Here is an 18286-nt window from a genome sequence, read left to right as displayed (position 1 = left end):
CCACTCATTTTGCCGAACTCCCACCTCTAGCAACCACCCATCTCTTGTCTATATCTGTGAGTTCAGTTTATTTTTTTAGATTCTGCACATAAGTAAGATCATAATATATCTGTCCTTCTGTCTTGCCCTTTTCCTTTCCCATCCCCTCCTTTCATCTTCTCTTGCCCTCATTCTCTCCCCAACCTTCAGACTTGATAGTCATCTGAGGCTCTAAGATTCTGCAGCCCTGAGGCCTTAAGACTCTGGCAGTGAGCAAGAGTCCAGCACCTTAATGTTTTAATTATTTTGTAAATGTTCGAGATAACAATAAAAATAATTTAAGGATGTATGCCATCAGGACATTACCACTAAGTACAGATTTAGGTATGATAAAAGTATACATTTTCTAAATATTATTAAATTATAAATTTAATAAATATTTAACTGACTTGCACAAATAATATGCAGCCAGCATGCTCCTGCCTCAGGGCCTTTGCCTCAGCTGTTCCCTTTGCCTGCAGCACCCTTTGCCCACAAGGTTAGTTCCCGCATGTCTTTCAGATTTTATTTCTGTGCAAATGTTCCCTTGTCAGTGAGGTTTACCCTGACTATCTTACTTAAGATAGCTAATTCTTGACTTCCTCCCCCAATTAACCACCACTCTCTCAGCTACAGCCCCCCTCCCTGCTTTAATGTTCTCCATAGCACTGTACATCCATACAACATACTGTATACGTATTTTAATTGCTCGTTTGTTGCCTCTCTCCCCTACTGTATGGTAAATTCCATGAGAGCAGAGTTTGTGTTTATGTGTGTGTGTGTGTATTTGTGTAGTTTTATGGATCCCAGTGTTTAGCATACTGCATAACATGTAGTTGGCCTTTAGTAATGACATATTGAATGAATGCAAACTGTATATTGCTTGCTGCTTATATCTAATTGCTATGTCACACTATAATGATTTTATACATATATACTGAAAGAGCAAAGATGACATCTTGCCCTATCTCCCTCCACATGATATTACAGTTGGAGAACGAAAAATAGTTTACAGACTAAGATAAAAAAAAAAAAGCAGGAACACCCTGTCTAACACCAATAGGAGATGTACATCTATACTAATAAGAGGGTAATATGCTAATTAGACTGGATATACCGGACGTCCTCCAGACATTATTCCAGACGTCCTTCCTGACAAAGCCAAGGGCATGGCTGGCCTGAAAACCACCCACAGCCCCTCACCCAGGTCGGCCCCGCCCCCCATCAAGGACCCCCCCACCCCAATCCGGGGCCCCCTTCAGTGCAGGCCAGCTGGCCCCCATCTGTGCACCAGGCCTCTATCTACACTAATAAAAGAGAAACATGGTAATTAGCGTACGACCGCTACCCTTCCCATTGGCTAATCAGTGAGTATATGCAGATTAACTGTCAGCCAAGATGGCGGCCGGCAGCCAGGCAGCTGGAAGCGAACATGAGGCTTGCTTGCTTCAGTGAAGGAGGACTCCAACGTTCCCCGCCTGTGCTGCCGGCCTCTGAGCTGGCAGTTTGAAACTTTGTAACAAATATAGAAGCTAAAGAAAACCCCGGGATCTCAGAGCTGGAGTTATACATTGTTTCGATTATAGAACGCAAACAAACCAGCAGAAGCCTCAGAGCTAGAGCCAGAGTTAAAGCTGGCCCAGAATAAAATAAAAAAAGAGAAAAAAAAAGGAGCGGTTGGGAGCTTCAGTCAACAACCGCCAGCCTGAAAGCAGCCCTCAGCCTCTCACCCAGACTGGCCAGGCACCCCAGTGGGGACCCCCACCCTGATCCAGGACACCCTTCAGGGCAAACCAGCCGGCCCCCAGGCCTCTATCCTATATAGTAAAAGGGTAATATGCCGCCCAGCACCGGGATCAGCGGAGCCTCGAGGCCTCCTGGCACCGGATCAGCGTGACAGGGGGCAGCGCCCAAACCCCCTGATCGCCCTGCGACTCTGTGTGTGACAGGGTGCGGCGTCCCAACCCCCTGATCGGCCCTGCTCTGTGTGTGACGGGGAAGGTGCCCCAACCCCCCACCCTCCCAAAGGCCCTGCTCTGTGTGTGATGGGGTAGAGCCATAACCTCCCCATTGGCCCTGCCCTGAGTGTGACAGTGGCGGCGCCCCAACCCCCTGATCCGCCCTGCTGTGTGTGTGACAGGGGGCGGTGCCCCAACTCCCCTATCGGCCCTACTCTGTGAGTGACAGGGGGGAGCTCCTCAACCCCCTGATCGGCCCTGCTCTGTGAGTGACAGGGTACGGAGCCCCGACCCCCCTGATGGGCCCTGCTCTGTGCATGACAGGGGGTGGCACCGCAACCTCCCCATCGACCCTGCCTTGAGTGTGACAGGGGGCAGTGCCCCAACCCCCCAATTGGCCCTACCCTGAGCGTGACTGAGGGTGGCATCGCAACCTCCCAATCAGCCCTGCTCTGAGCCCGACCAGGGGCTGCACTTAGGGATTGGGCCTGCCCTCTGCCACCCAGGAGCAGGCCTAAGCCAGCAAGTGGTTATCTCCCGAGGGGTCCCAGACTGCTAGAGGGCACAGGCCGGGCTGAGGGATCCCCTCCTTCCCCCCCGAGTGCACAAATTTTTGTGCACCGGGCCTCTAGTCCTATATAATAAAAGAGTAATATGCAAATTGACCCTAACAGCAGAATGACCAGAACGACTGCTGGACCAGTCACTATGTCAGGCACCGATCACCCGATGGCGAATGGGGAACCAGGGGTGGGTGGTGGCAGGGGGCGGAGCTGGCTGTGGGCAGCTGGGGAAGATGGTCCTGATCGCAAGCCAGGCCTAGGGACCATAACCACACACAAATTTTGTGCACTGGGCCTCTAGGATTCTATAAATTTATATTATGGTTTTCTTATACAACTGAAATATATATTGCCTAATCCAGTGATGGTGAACCTTTTGATCATGGCATGTCAGCATTTTGAAAAACCCTAACTTAACTCTGGTGCTGTGTCACATATAGAAATTTTTTGATATTTGCAACCATAGTAAAACAAAGACTTATATTTTTGATATTTATTTTATATATTTAAATGCCATTTAACAAAGAAAAATCAACCAAAAAAATAAGTTTGCGTGTCACCTCTGACACGTGTGTCATAGGTTCGCCATCACTGGCCTAATCCAATTTATTATTTATTTATTATTCCTATTATTATTCTGATGGTGAAGTAATTAAAAATTAATAAATGAGCTCTGTCATAATAAAAGAGTAAATTCTTTGATCCCATAAAAATGTATTTTTAATACAAAAATACAAAATAATAAATGGGAAAATAAGCCCCAGCCTGCAGAGGGCAGTTAATTTGTAGGCATGCAAAAACTTTCATGTTCTAGAATTTCAAAAATATTTATGTGTTATAAAACTAAGTTTTTGTAATTAAATTTTATAATAGAGGTAATTTAATTCAAAAATAAATTGCTACTAAAAGTAGTATAACAATATTTTTTAAGGTAGTGGTAAAACTAGGCTACCTGAAATTTCCAGGTACACTTGCATTTCGGAGGATAGTAGCTTGGATAATATGGACTTGAAATTTTCCCTTCAAAGCCAGTGATTTCTTTGACCAACACTGTGTTTTCACACTCTGGAAAAAAAAATTCAGTAACACACAATAATTTGCAGTTGTGACATTATGGGAGTGACACTATATATATTTCTTTCACTATAAATGCACAGTTTCTTAATCAACAAGCATGTATATATGAATTTAAACTAATTTTTTACAAAAGAAATAGTACCCTGCCCTAACCAGTTTGGCTGAGTGAATAGAGCATCAGCCTGCAGACTGAAGGGTTTCAGGTTCGATTCTGGTCAAGGGCATGTACCTTGGTTTCAGGCACATCCCCAGTAGGGGCTGTGTAGGAGGCAGCTGATCGATGTTTCTCTCTCATCGATGTTTCTAACTCTCTATCTCTCTCCCTTTCTCTCTGTAAAAAAAAAATCAATAAAATATATTTTAAAAAATAAATAGTACCCTACATAGGTATAGCTAAACTGTTTGTTCAAATTCTATATTTGTTTTCAAATAATGTATTTTGGTTACACATTTACAGGATGCTATTTTTTCATAAAAAACACAGTTAAGCCTGGCCAGCATGGTTTAGTTGTTGAGCATCGACCTATGAACCAGGAGGTCACAGTTCGATTCCCAGTCAGGCATGGTCTGGGCACATGCCAGGGTTGCAGGCTTGATCCCCAGTGGGGGGCGTGCAGGATGCATCCAATCAATGATTCTCTCTCATCATTGAATTCTCTCTCTCTCTCCCCCTTTATCTCTGAAATTAATAAATATATATATATTTTTAAAAACTCACAGTTTAAATAAATTTTTAAAAGCTTCTGAACTTCTTTTGTTCAACTAAGTGCATCTTTGTTGTTGAAATATACCCAGTTTACATAACATGTTCTGTTTAAGACACTCTAAATGTCTATTCTTGCTGATATGGTAACCCTTCTGCTAGAATGTAAGTTTCTTGAGAGTATTGTTTTACCTCTATTTTGTTTACTGCTATTTCTTTAACACCTACAGCCATTCCTGGCATATAAAGATATAACTAATTGTTGTTATAACTATTTGTTGAGTGAATAGACAAAGTCCATTACAATGTTTCTGAGGTAATCACATTCTTAACCTTTGAAGTTAGAGATAATTTTCAACCCAATACTATCTCAAATATCTAGTCCAATAAATCCATTTTACATTTAGTTTTGTAATAATTTGAAGCAGAAAAACTACCAAAATAAGCCAATGCCTTAAAATGTAGATGAAACTATCTACAGCTATCACTATCTACTTAAGCCAAATCCTCTTCCCTCCTCACCCTTATCTCCCACTCTGATCCCTTTGGCTTTACTGATGCTCATAAAGAAGTTGCCAAGGAGAAGAGGGGGGGCATTTGTAATACTTTCAACAATAAAGATAAATTATTTTAACAAGTTACCAAGACATGACCTGTAAGATCCGATCAGTTGCAACCCGTATCACAAAGAGACTAGAGTTTCTTATTGTTTTGCTTTACTTCATTAACCCAAGTCCAAAAGAGAAGAATGAGGGGCGTCATTTTTGCTCACTGTTGCCTAGTAAAACCCACTAAATCCTCAAGGTTTTTGCTTCACAGGCAAATCCTCAAGGTTTTTGCTTCCTCAAATGGAGTTTCATTTCACAAATCCCTCCTCCAAGCTCCATTCCCCCATTTGCTTCTTACATCTGTTGCTTTCTACATGATACAAAGAAAATTCAGTTTTCTTTTTGCCTTTTGAGTTACGTAGGTAACACCTTTATATTGAGTTACCAGTTTTTTAAATTAAATTTTCTCTACTAGAATAACTGATACGATATTTATCTTCTGACTGCACCCTGAGTCAGGGTCCCTGACCTACACAACTACAGTGGGGCCTTGACTTAGAGTTTAATTCGTTCTGAGATCGAGCTCGTTAAGGGGCTCGTTAAGGAGCTCGTTAACTCAAATTACTCTATCAACTCAATGCTAAAAATCGGGGGAGAGACAGCTAGTATCTCAAAAAACTCGTTAGTCAGGACACTAGTAAGTCAAGGCCCCACTGTAGTGTTATAATACAGCCTCAGGAGAGATCAGACAGGAGCCGCATAACAAATATTTCTACAGGTGACTTCGGGGGGCGGAAGACTTACTTTGTTCTGGAATGACTTCAAAATATGCCCGGATTCCTGATAGCCTCCGTATCTGAGGAGATTTAAATGTCACCAACATGAGATTATTTGTAGAAACAAATGACATTAATGTTCTTGTAGGTTCACACATTCTGAAACCAGATAACAAAACAATATGTGAACAGCAGGTTACTGAGGAGTGGGCCTACATCCAACACTAATTCCACACATTTTCTGGGTCAGCCACAGTTCTTGTTCATCAAACTCCACCAGCCAGGTCTTCCTCCCCCAGTGACTACAGGGCACAACACATGGAAAGGAGCTGCTACAGGAAGAGAAAACTCAAAGAATCCCCCTGGATGGCCATCACTGAACCCTCCTTGAGGGCAAACAAGGTAGAAAGGGGTACTTCGTGGCTAACAAAACCGGGTTCAAAACTCAGGTCCATCACTTAACTGGCTGAAAAACTGGGCAATCAGGTACTAAGTCTGCATAAATGCCACGTCCCCTACCTCGAATGGAGGGAGTAATAACGGTTTACTCCTCACAGCACTGTGGTGAGGCTTAAATAAGAAAATAACTAAATATGTCTGGAAGGATGAAAAAAACTCAACAACAATGATTGAGCAGTGAGAGCCAGTGACAATTTTACCATTCCCTGCATATCTCTATATACTGTATGGACTTTTGACACACACATGCATCCCAGAAATACAAAAAAAAAAAAAAAAAATACATACAGAAAACACTGTTGCATAGATAGGTTAATACTATTCAAAGTAAAATAATTCATGTACATTTTTAGCACAGTGAATCACAAATAATAATTCTGACTAAAGGTCAACTGACATTAGGTTAACAAAATACTAAGCACTCATAAAGTAAATATACATATATAAGTGAAATATACATATGTAAGTGAAAAAAATTATGCAAAAATACAACAGATATTTGTTCTGGGTAATGGGCTTGTGAAATAGTTGATACTGTTTTCTCTGACCTCACTTTCACAATGAACATTGTATTATTTTAAAATAAGGAACAACATTTAATTGTTTTATTGATGTTATACAATCATCACAGAATATTTCTCACACTTTATTGAAAGTGTAGTTCACTATGATTGCAATCAAAGTAAAAATTTTTTAAAAATCTGTTAGATTTCAGAAATATTGGCGGAAGGTCCTGCTATACCGATTTCGACTCTCTTATGCTACAAAAGAAAAATAAACGTTGTATCTGAGAGGCTAATACAGAGCACGGGTCAGTCATTGACCTGAGTATACGCAGAAGTGGCTCACAAAAAACCCAAGGGGAACCCAGATGCTACGAAAGAGAGACATGGTACAAAAAGCCTTTTCACCCACAACCAGAGTGCCTGCCTGATACCTGTACAGGACGGTGCTCCGGATGGGCAAGAGGGAGTCGTAAATGGTCAGGGAGTCGGTGACGCAGTTGTCGGCTTCGATCTGGACGGACTCTATCGACAGGCGAATCAGATAGCCCACGATGGCCACCAGCTTGAAGTGGCACATCAGCCTCCCGGAGGTTGCAGAAATCTCCAGAGGGTAGCGAACGGACAGATGATCTGCATACAAGTACTGAGAGCAGCCGTTGTCTGTGGAGACAGCGCTCTTGTGTTGTTTTAGGAATGACTTTTCTAGAAATCTTGTTAGAAAAGAGCACATGAGGTCCCGTGGAGGCCATCTGCTGCCTTTGCCAGTCCATTCCCCTCTCTCCTGATCACAGCACCTGGATTTCACTTTGAGGAACTCTCCTTATCAAGTCTATATGGTTTGATCGGGGTTACCTCACCCCTAGGTGCAGAAGTGGGCACGTGACTCAGACTGGCCAATCAGAGAATCAGATAAGCTGGGTCAGGAGTGGGCATGTCAGCCAACCAGAGACAATGAGACCCAGTCCCAGCACTTCTGCAGGGACTATCAGGAAATCTATGCGGGTTTTTTTCCCACTATGGTTACTAAACTGATAAATTATAAGCCTGGATCTGCAGGTGGCCATTTATGCCACCACATTGGACAAATACACTTGATGGGGCCTCAACAGAGGAAAGCAGAGATGCAGAGTGCCGGAGACCAATTCCAGCATGACAGCAGGGCTGCATCTGGGAATGGCTGAAGGCATTTCCCCAAACCTGAATAGGATACATTAAATTGATTTCTTCCTGCCAGACAGCTAAAAGGCATCTTAATCTACATGTATTACCTCCTATTGGCCAAACACCTGAACTGCTGTAGGCTAATTCTGCCATTCTGACAATGGACTCTGTACCAAACCCTGACCCTTTGAAGTGTATATCTCTGCCTCGCCTCAGGAAAAGTTGTGTTAATAAAAAGTATGGGGTCCTGGGGATGAGGAGAACCTAAGGCCTTAGACTTAAGACCTTAGAACTTAGCTCCTTTAGCTAAGCTCCTCTGACCCCCAAATGCCTTACAAAATTATATCTCGTCTCCAGACTCTTTATTAGTCTCTGGACTGTTATTTAACATCTACCCACAACCTTCTCCAGATTCCTGAACCCTTCTTGATGCTGGGACAAGAGCACCAACAGCAGAGTCCTGATGATATGTTGTCTTAGAACCTGGCCCAACCGAACCTGAAGCCTCCCCCCACCCCTACCCCCACCCCAGGGGAGCCCCATTCATATGAGTCAATCAAATTTCTTTTATGCGTAAACCAGTTTGAATATATTTCTGTCACTTGTAACTGAGAGAGCACTCACAAATACCATCAATTGAAAAAGAAAACTACAGCCCAAAATATACCGATTTGGAGGCAGTGGGGGGTGGAGGATAGGGTAGGGGGAGGGAAGAAGCCACATGACATAATTTACCAGGTCCTATGGTTGAAGAGTAATCTGACCGAAGCCCAGCTGCATTGAAAAACAAACAAACACACATAGAAAAAAGACCATCAATCTTGTCATTTCATCCTGTTAGAATTTTGCCTAGAAAAAAATATTTTCAGTCCTTTAAAAGCAATCCAACATATCTGGGGTTTGTTTTAAAATAATCCAGTGAGGGGAAGGGAGGTTGTTTAGGTATTTACAGATCAAATAGGACAGATGTGAGCTGATGGTTTTTGGAACTGAGTAAAGGTAAGGGTATACTAGAGTTCATTTTTCTATTCTCTTTCCTTTTGTATGCTTGAAGTCATCCAGAGTAACAAGCTTTAAACATTTTTAAAGGTAAAAAAGGAAACAACAAATATAATAATAATTAGTCATATTAATTATATCTGAAATAGTATATGTGGTACAGAATTTTCATTTATTTAACAAATGTGTATCAGCTTCCTACTATCTGCCTAGCATATATATAATTGAAATCAAAAGAAAAAGCTGCATAAATTTTGTATTACGCAAAAATTAAACCATTATACTGTCAAGACAAATGATGAAATTTACATTTGACAAGGCTATGGGACAGGCCGTTTGGAACACTGGTCAGTACTACATAACATAGGTTCAGTTTTGTCTGGATGAGGAAAGAGACAAGACAAAGCTCAGAAAAATTTTCCTTCTGCAGGACTTTGTACCTTGGAGCCTTAGTTTGAATAAACCAAATCAAGTATAGGGAGGGGTGCATTTTAATAAATTCAATTTCATATATATTTTGTCCCCAGTTCAATTGTCCAATCAATGTATGTAACCTTTAGTAACTTCCTTTATCAACATAGCTCCCATATCTTCAACTAATCCTGTTCCACTGGGACTGCTGAGAGAATACTTCATCACCACAGTGACTGCAATACTGACAGTATCAGGAGTGCTGCGGGAAGGAATGCTTAAAGGAGAATTACCCAACAATCACCATTTAGGACCACGGAGTCCATGTCCACAGCCAGACCCTGCAAGCTTCCCACAGAGGTCCGGTTTATGATGCTCGTCTGGATGGAGTCCTTCAGGATGGCGGCCACACAGTCCTCACAGAAGATATGGCCCTTGGCATGTGGCATGACAAACACAATCCAAAAGTGGACCAGGAGGCCACCTTTGTTGTTACTGCTGTAGAGAACGGAGAAAGATGTTCAGAGATAGCTCTTAGGAAGGAGACTTTTACAGGAAGCCAGTGGCCCAACTGGTAATTTCAAGGTAAGGCCCTTGAGCACAACTTTCAACTAAGCATGACTTCCTTCTTTAGGAATTCATCGCCTCCTAGTACAGGGACTGGAAAGGGACAGCATCATGGTATGTGTATTCTTGTGTTGGGTTCAGATCTAGAACCATTAGTGTACAGTTGCACCTCCATGGAGAACACACTATTTCTGTGGCTGTCAATCAGTATTCACTGCTAATACAAATAGCAAGTTATAGTTTTTCATACCTCATGGTGTCTATACACAGTGCTAAATCTGCTTTATCCCATTTAATGGTATCAGAAAGGTTGGTTATTATTCCAGTTTTACAGATGAGAAAATTAAAACCAACTACAACTCAAAACCACACAGCTAGGAAGTAGCAAAACCAGGAATCCATCCCATTTTGGTTTCAGTCTGACCCTGGAGAAGGGACTGCTAACTGCTCAAATATTATCATGATTTATGAAAAAAAAAAAAAAAAGCCACACAAGATAATGTTCTGTAGTACATAATTTGGGTAATAAAAGTGAAGGAAAGTAAACAAGTTGCTTTATTCTAAGACTTTAATGCCGAAGTGGATTGTGAATCTGTAGATGTATTGGGGGTGGGGGAAGGTGGGATACAGTACAGGGCACGTGATTTTTCCTAAAAATGATTTGACCATGGAATACTTTTTTTTCTCAAGAGACCTCTAGTGGTCAGTTTTTACTGAACATATTTTGAGAAATACTGGTCTGTGTTTTATTTTTGCCCCACCCGATACAGCAGCCATGTTAATGGCCATTTTGCCCACTGGCATTAGTACAGAGTCCTGGGTCCCAGCTATGGGGAGAGGGCAGGCTTTGGTAGATAAAAAGAAAAACTCAGCATGAGAGCATAGCAAAGAATCGGTCACTATTGTGCTAAAAGGGAATTAATCCACAACCGCCCCTAAGAAGTTACTAGAGAATGGTGATACCTTGGCCTTTTCAGGGCTTTGAGAGGAATTTACAGCAGTGAACACAGAAATCCCAAAGCAAGGGACCCCCAATACCTGACATCTGCAATGACAGACTGCTTGTAAAATTTGGAGAAGGCGGATGTTGTATATACCAGGTTTACCTGAAAAAGAAAAACCGAGGTGTCTGAAGTCTTTCACTCTGGCTTCCTCTCACTGTACCAAGCTCTGATTAGCTACCAAGGAGATAAACAAGACTCAAATGAAGACCTCTAACTCCAAACCCAGACATTATTCCTTGAATTCCTTTTTTTGGGAGGGAGAGGGTAGTTAATCCTCACCAGAGGATTTTTCCCATTTATTTATTTACTTGTTTTTTAGAGAGAGTAGAAGGGAGGCAGGGAGGGAGGGAAGAGAGAGATGGGGGGAGAGAAACATTGGTATGAGAGAGACACATCAATTGGTTTCCTCCTGCATGTGCTCCGGCCAGGCCAGGGATAAAATCTGCAACCCAGGTACATGTCCTTGACCGGGAATCAAACCCAAGACCCTTTGGTGTGCAGGCTGATGCTCTAACCACTGAACATACAGGCCAGGGCTATTCCTTGAATTCAAATAAATTTTTACTTCCTGTAGCAGTCTTGGGTTTTTTAACCTTCATTCTGCTTTCTCTGAAGAATAATTTGTTACCTTCATTTATTTCTGTCTTTATTCACCTTAATCAAGCTTAACTTCTGTGTTCTGCCTAAAGTTAATTTGCTCCACAATTAATAAATCAAACGCCTTTAAGCACATTTAAAAAGTGCTTGACCCAACCTCTTTTCTATTAATTAAATGGCATGGAAAAATTAAATTCTTAAGGACACATTGCTATATTAGCCACTAGGGGGCGAGTGGTGCCCACAACCAGGACAACCACCCCTTTCCCAACTCACCAGTCTCTAGGGAAACACCCAGCCCTTTTAAAACTCCGTTAATTGCATCTCAAAAGAGAGACATTTCAATCAATTTATCTTTTTTCTCCCTACTTAGCATTTCTAAAACCAAACTGACTCATTTGTCAAATCTTCTCTTGAATTCCCCTTTCTACACAGTAGCAACAATTTACCCACCTAATTGCCCAGAAGGGGGAGTGGGCTGGGGAATCACCTTAGAAATAATATAGTATAGTGGGGGAAAATATGAGCTGTGAAGTTTAAATTCACTATGCAACACAGAACACGTTACCTATACCTGCTGAGCCTCCATTGTGCTTTTCTCCCCCACCTCTCCTTTTCTCTTTCCTTTCTTTTTTTCTTTCTTCCAGTCTGTAAAATGGTTTTCAAAATGCCTACCTCTTTGGGATAATTTGAGGAATAATTGATAAATATTAAAAATAAAGGCCGGTGTGGCTCATTGGTTGAGTATCGACCTATGAACCTGAGATCATGGTTAATTTCCGGTCAAGGGCACATGCCCGGGTTGCAGGCTCTATCCCCAGTGTGGGGCATGCAGGAGACAGCCAATCAATGATTCTCTCTCATCATTGATATTTCTATCTTTCTCTCTCTCTCCCTTCCTTTCTGAAATCAATAAAAGAATATATATTAAAAAATAAAGTGTTTAGCAACATACCCAGTATATAGAAAGCCCTCAATAAACAAGAGCCACTGCGCCTACTCTTGTTTTTGCTTGCTCACTCTCGCAGCTCTTCCTCAGTCTACAGTGTATGTAGACTCTACACCAAAGTGTAGTGGAGTCACCACTGTGCAGGCCACCCTTGCCATTAATATGCAGACACAATTTGGCAGAAACTTTCTAGTTAATACTATGTACCAAAATTGATGAATCAATATTTTTCTATTTAACCAGTAATAATTTTTAGAAAATCACCCCAAGGAAGTAATTAGAGATACAGACAAGTAACGTAAATAATTTATTGTAGCATTATCAATAGTAGCAAAAGCTGGAAACAACTTAAATACCCAATAAAAAGGAATTTTCTAACTTTGTAGTATTAAAACTTATTTTCTTTTGTTTTTTTAAAAATATATCTTTTTATTAATTTCAGAGAGGAAGAGAGAGAGAGAGAGAGAAATATCAATGATGAGAGAATCATTGATCGGCTGCTCGGGCACGTGCCCTTGACCAGAATTGAACTCAGGACCCTTCAGTCCGCAGGCAGATGCTCTATCTACTGAGTAAAACTGGCTAGGGTTAAAACTTATTTTTTAAAGAACATTTACCTGCCTAGAAAAATACAACCTAATGGTAAAAGTTAAAGATCAGATTATAAGACTGAATATCTATTAACACCTCAATATTGAGCTATTCCCCTATGTCTGTGTGGTCCAGAATAAAACAGGGCTCTATCTTTGGTGATGTTAAATAAGATTTTGAAGTATTTTTATACTTTTATGGGTTTTACACTTTACATATTTTATTTATACTTTTTAAATTTATACTTTACACTTTTATTTTTATTTTATTTTTTTTAAAATATATTTTATTGATTCTTCACAGAGAGGAAGGGAGAGAGATAGAGAGTCAGAAACATCGATGAGAGAGAAACATCGATCAGCTGCCTCCTGCACACTCCCCACTGGGGATGTGCCCGCAACCCAGGTACATGCCCCCGACCGGAATCGAACCCGGGACCCCTCAGTCCACAGGCCAACGCTCCATCCACTGAGCCAAACCGGCTTCGGCTACTTTACACTTTTAGATACTTATTTTATACCTCTTTTACATTTTTGGACTTTTCTAAATTGTTGTAATAAATATGTATTAGTTATTTAATGAGAACGTTCTTTTTAAGTGAAGAGATGTCAGTGCATGGAAGTTGAAATAAATGTATGCTGATCACAGAGTCAATCAGCACACATGTCACATCAGTACGAAAAGACGTTTTAAAGATCACCTGGTTCAATCCCTTTATTTCACAGATGAGAAGAACTGAAACTGAAGCTCATAGAGCCATTTCTTTTACTTTCAGCAGAAAGAAAGAAAGAAGCAATTCTATCAAATAAGCAATTCTATCTTACAGCTGAAGTGAGCTAAATCCCATGTTTCCTGACTATTTCCTCTGCCGACCCCGCACACTGTGACCCTTCCACTCTACCTTTCACCCCCTGACCCCACCATGCCCAGCCTCTCACCCCCTCCCTGCCCATCACCTCACCACTTGTTGTACAGTCCGTGTCACTGACAGAAATTCCCTGGACTCCTTCTGTCGGTATTCAGGAAGAAACTCAATGTTGGTGATGCGAAACATTCCAACAAAGTAAAAAGCATCTTTGCTTTCTGTCTTGCCTGTAAGATAAGAGAAAGGCAGGTAGGGCTTTCCCATATGTGTGGTAATGAGGCATCGCCTGATCTATGCCAGTATCAGGCTCCTGAAATTATTTAATTTTAGACAACTATGTATTCTACTGGTTCTGCAGCTTGGGAGTTCTAAATGTAGTTAATAACATCTCTTCCATCAGCAGTAAATCACCATATCCCTTAGGATACTCTATTCTCTCTATCAGCTTCTGACAAGTACTTAAGAACAAGATTAAAAGGTAAAAGATATACCTCTTAGACAGTCTACATGTCATAGAGTCACTAAGGGGCCAAAGAGAATATATACAATTTTTATGGATCCCAAGTCTGTAGAAGGTAAGGAGGTAAGAAATGTGTACAGTCAAGCTCTGAGGAGAAGTGAGTGTAGCGGGAGAAGAGGGGATGCCCCCCCGCCCCCCCGCCCAGTGGTCCTTCACTGAGCCCCTGGCCTCTCATCCTCTGTCTGACTTTGGCTGATCCCCAGGCTGCTGGCCCGTCCTCAGTTCTGTGCAGTGCAGGGAGAACTCATCCTTCTGATAAGCCACTGTGGTCCTCATCCCAGTGTTAGATCACTTTTTCTCAAATGCTTTGCCTGTGAGGTCCATGGCTTTGGGCATCAGGCCTGCCCAGAAACAGGCAAAGATATAACTGTGTCTGAGTTGTCTTCAGACAACAGGTAAAGACACTGCTGTTGTTTGAGAAGAGCCTGGGGAAATTAGGGCTTTCTTTCTGCCTTTTCTTTTTGTTTTTACCAAGGACTTCCTGTGATGTGGCACCATCCCCCAGACCCTCCTGGCAATGGTAATCTCTTTCCTGTGGTACCAGCCCCACTGTATCACAACTTCAGTCTGGATGGCTGTCCCTCTAGAGCAGCGGTTCTCAACCTGTGGGTCGCGACCCCTTTGGCTGTCGAACGACTCTTTCACAGGGGTCGCTTAAGACCATCCTGCATATCAGATATTTACATTATGATTCATAACAGTAGCAACATTACAGTTATGAAGTAGCAACGAAAATAATTTTATGATTGGGTCACAACATGAGGAACTGTATTTAAAAGGCCAGAAAGTTAAGAACCACTGTTCTAGAGGAACAGGGCCTTCTTTTTGTTCTTCAAGCCCTAATAGAGAGTAGCCAGTGCCTGACTTAGCTTTGAAGCTCAATAAATATTTGTGGGAAGGAAGGGAAAGAAGAAGGGGGCTAGAGGAAGAGCACAAGGAAATGCTAAATAACTGATAGTTATTAAAAAGATGGTGCATGAATATTATGTGAACTGAAATAAGTTAGATGAAAAAAGAACAAAACCATATGATTTTACTCATATGTGTGACATAAAACAAAAAAGCAACAAATGACCAAACAAGCAAACTCATAGACAGAGAACAGTATGGTGGTTACCAGAGGAGAAGGGTGTGAAGAAGGTTGAAAAGAGTAAAGAGGGTCAATTCTATGGTGATGGAAGGGGGCCAGACCTTGGATGGAACACTTAGTGGAATATGGAGGTGATATAGAATTGTACATCTGAAACTTATACAATGTTATTAACATATGTTTCTCCATTAAATTTAATTTTTAAAAAAGAAGGTACAACTTGGCTGAGTGATAAGAAGCAGCCTCTGTTGTATAGCCAACCCAGGGTCCCACTAGTTCCAAATGTTGTAGTGAGGCAGTGGGGTGGGGAGGGGGGCACAGATAGGCGGCAGGAGGCCTGAGGTCTTAGATTTGTTCTTTCAAGTTGAGTGACTTTGGAATGATCAATTTGCCTCACTAGGCCTCTCATATAAAACAAAGGTTTGTTTTGTTGCTGATTTTACCAGGTAAGTGATTCTGTGACTATTTTTTTGCCCCCTTGCAGACTTTTTAAAATTTGAATGAGAGCTGTGACTTCTATCTAGAAGTTCACATATCCTCTGGCATCCGTAAGTACTCAAGAGGAAGAGTAACAACAATGTAAGGGAGATCAATTAGGCCTTGAAATGATTACAATGACCAAACTCTTTAGCACAGCCCAACACACAAGACCCTGGTTGGTCTGTTGATGAGCTGTACACTTCATTTCTCAAGGCCATTCACCACACCCAAGTTTCATGTATTGAAACTAACCACCTCTGTTATTTGTTGAACGGTTCTCGCTATCCATACCATTTTCCCTTTGCTCCTACTGGTCTGTCTTCCTGAAAGGATCTTCTCTGACTTTAACACAGCCAACAAATTACTTCTACACAATGATCTTCCAAAACTTCATACAAAAATGCTAGGGCAATGAGAAGGCTCAGTTGAGGGCCAGAAGAGAACTGATGGGGAAGAAGTTGGTTTGTTCAGGGTTGGGGTTGTATGTCTTTTGTGTTTGACTTAATTGCCCATTGACTTGACTTCTCTCACTGATATATAAAGACAGATAGTCTTCCTGTCTACCACTCTGTCCCCAAGCCTATCACAGAGCCCAGCTCATTGTGGGTACTCCAAGATGTGTCAAATGAATTTTCAGAAGCCAGTTCTTGAAGCTTTCTTTGAATTCTATCCTTGGGCAGGTTGGCTGCCTCTCTTCTGTGATTATAAAGTGATTGATTAAACAAAAAACAAAACAAAAATAAACTCACCCTCCCTTTCAGCACTAAACTGTTTTTTGAAAGTACAAAATCTCTATGTGAGCTTTTTGAAGGTAGGAGATGTATCGTGGGATGCCTGATGTCTTGCATTATGCCACACAAATTATAGGTGACCTGAACTGTTCAAGATAATATTTGTTAATTCTTTGCCTATAAGGCTCATTTTCCAACCACATTTTAATATCCTTGATAGAACACATATCTTGTATTAAACATATTAAGATGTATAGAGTGGGAAGATGAGCATAAGTCAACAAAGGCTATACAATTGCTGCACTGCATTGGGTTAGTATTCTCTAAGGAAGAACTTAGTTATGACTCCTGTCCAATCAATCAGATCGACAAAAACATAAAAACAGAGGAGAGAAAGGCTCATGAGTACAATGAAGCTCAGAGAGTTGGAATATCAGGTTGCCTAGAAACAGGCAGTGGGTGGAATGAGGAAATAAAACAGTTTAGCATTCCATTCATTTTTAAAGTTCAAAATGAACTAAATGGATTACATTTCTGAGCTAGTCAACATTTGCTCCTGAGCATCCTCCTCCGCTCTTATCCTATCCCCATCTCTGCTCCTCTTGTTCACCTGTGGGAAGAGAGCAGTAGTAGGAAAAGGAGAAAGGGGAAAGCAATTCTGGTTTCTTCCTCGAAAAACCTCAACAGTTTCAGAAATGGTTATTAGTCTAAGAAATAAGAAAAAAACTATCAGAAACACCCAGGGGCAGATTGGGCCTACATTTCTCCTCCTGACTTCACTGGGTAAGCCCTAACTCCAAAGGAAAGTAGGTTTTAACTCACTGATGTAGAGCCACAGAAGGGTCCAGGCTATGACTGCCAGGATGAATAAAAACACTGTGAAAAGAATGATTTTATTCTGGACATTCCAAAAGGGAGCTTTCTTCTTGGGTTGCTTCTTGAGTTGGGCTTTGTTGATGGGTTTTCTTGGTGGCCGTCTCCCTGGTCTCCCTGGTCTGCCTGGTCTCCCTGGTCTCGCTGGCAGCTTCCCGGGGGCACTCACCACCTGAACTGAGATATTAGATATCTAAAAATAAAAGATGTGTTATCAATTAGAAATAGTCTGGAGCAAACATTTCAAACTCACGGCCCACGGGCCGCATGCAGCCCACAACGAATATTTTTGTGGCCCAGCCAATATAATGGTATGTAAGAAACATTTTAATAAAAATTTCATAACTTAATTTTTACAATATCCTGTTATACATAATCTATCTATATAAAACCCTAATCTGCAAATCGACCAAACGGCGGTATGACCAGTAAACAACTGGTCGCTATGATGTACACTGACCACCAGAGGGCAGACACTCAATGCAGGAGCTGCCCGCAGGCCCTGACCAGCGGTGGCAGCAGAGGGCGAGGCTGGCACAGAAGGTGGGTGTGAGCAGGGGCCACCAATCGCCCCACTAGTTGCCTCACAGATCAGCCCTGATCACCAGCCAGGCCTAGGGACCCTACCCATGCATGAATTTCATGCACCGGGCCTCTAGTTATTAATAACTACAACGTTCACTAATGACTGATTACTATAATAGTATTGAAATCATTTTCCTTACTCGCCTTACCTGCAGGTGCACCATTTCTCTCCACTAATACTAGCAGTGAATATTTTAGCAGCTGATTGCCACATCATTAGTCTTGGACTGACTTTTTTGGTGTGTGCAACAGGAA

At 41.7% G+C, this 18286-nt stretch overlaps 1 protein-coding gene across 2 annotated transcripts in view; it reads right to left on the bottom strand.

Moving 5' to 3' along the window:
* TMPRSS7 (transmembrane serine protease 7) overlaps positions 1-18286 on the bottom strand; it is a 40676-nt gene that overhangs the window by 20468 nt on the left and 1922 nt on the right. The window contains exons 2-10 of one of the 2 annotated variants that reach the window (XM_070403548.1): positions 17596-17639; positions 17396-17559; positions 13849-13979; positions 10785-10852; positions 9484-9677; positions 8505-8543; positions 7040-7268; positions 5672-5802; positions 3492-3604 (exon numbers count right to left, since the gene is read on the bottom strand). In XM_070403548.1, coding sequence (XP_070259649.1) covers positions 3492-3604; positions 5672-5802; positions 7040-7268; positions 8505-8543; positions 9484-9677; positions 10785-10852; positions 13849-13979; positions 17396-17559; positions 17596-17639 — 1113 coding nt within the window. Of the gene's footprint in view, positions 1-3491; positions 3605-5671; positions 5803-7039; positions 7269-8504; positions 8544-9483; positions 9678-10784; positions 10853-13848; positions 13980-17395; positions 17640-18286 lie in introns of both variants that reach the window. The other variant, XM_070403547.1, reaches the window with a different exon arrangement.

Source organism: Myotis yumanensis, unplaced genomic scaffold (genome assembly GCF_028538775.1).
Source record: "Myotis yumanensis isolate MYYU_CA2020_CCGP unplaced genomic scaffold, mMyoYum1.0.hap1 SCAF_2, whole genome shotgun sequence".
Lineage (NCBI taxonomy): Eukaryota > Metazoa > Chordata > Mammalia > Chiroptera > Vespertilionidae > Myotis > Myotis yumanensis.
This window is presented reverse-complemented; position numbering and strand designations above follow the sequence as displayed.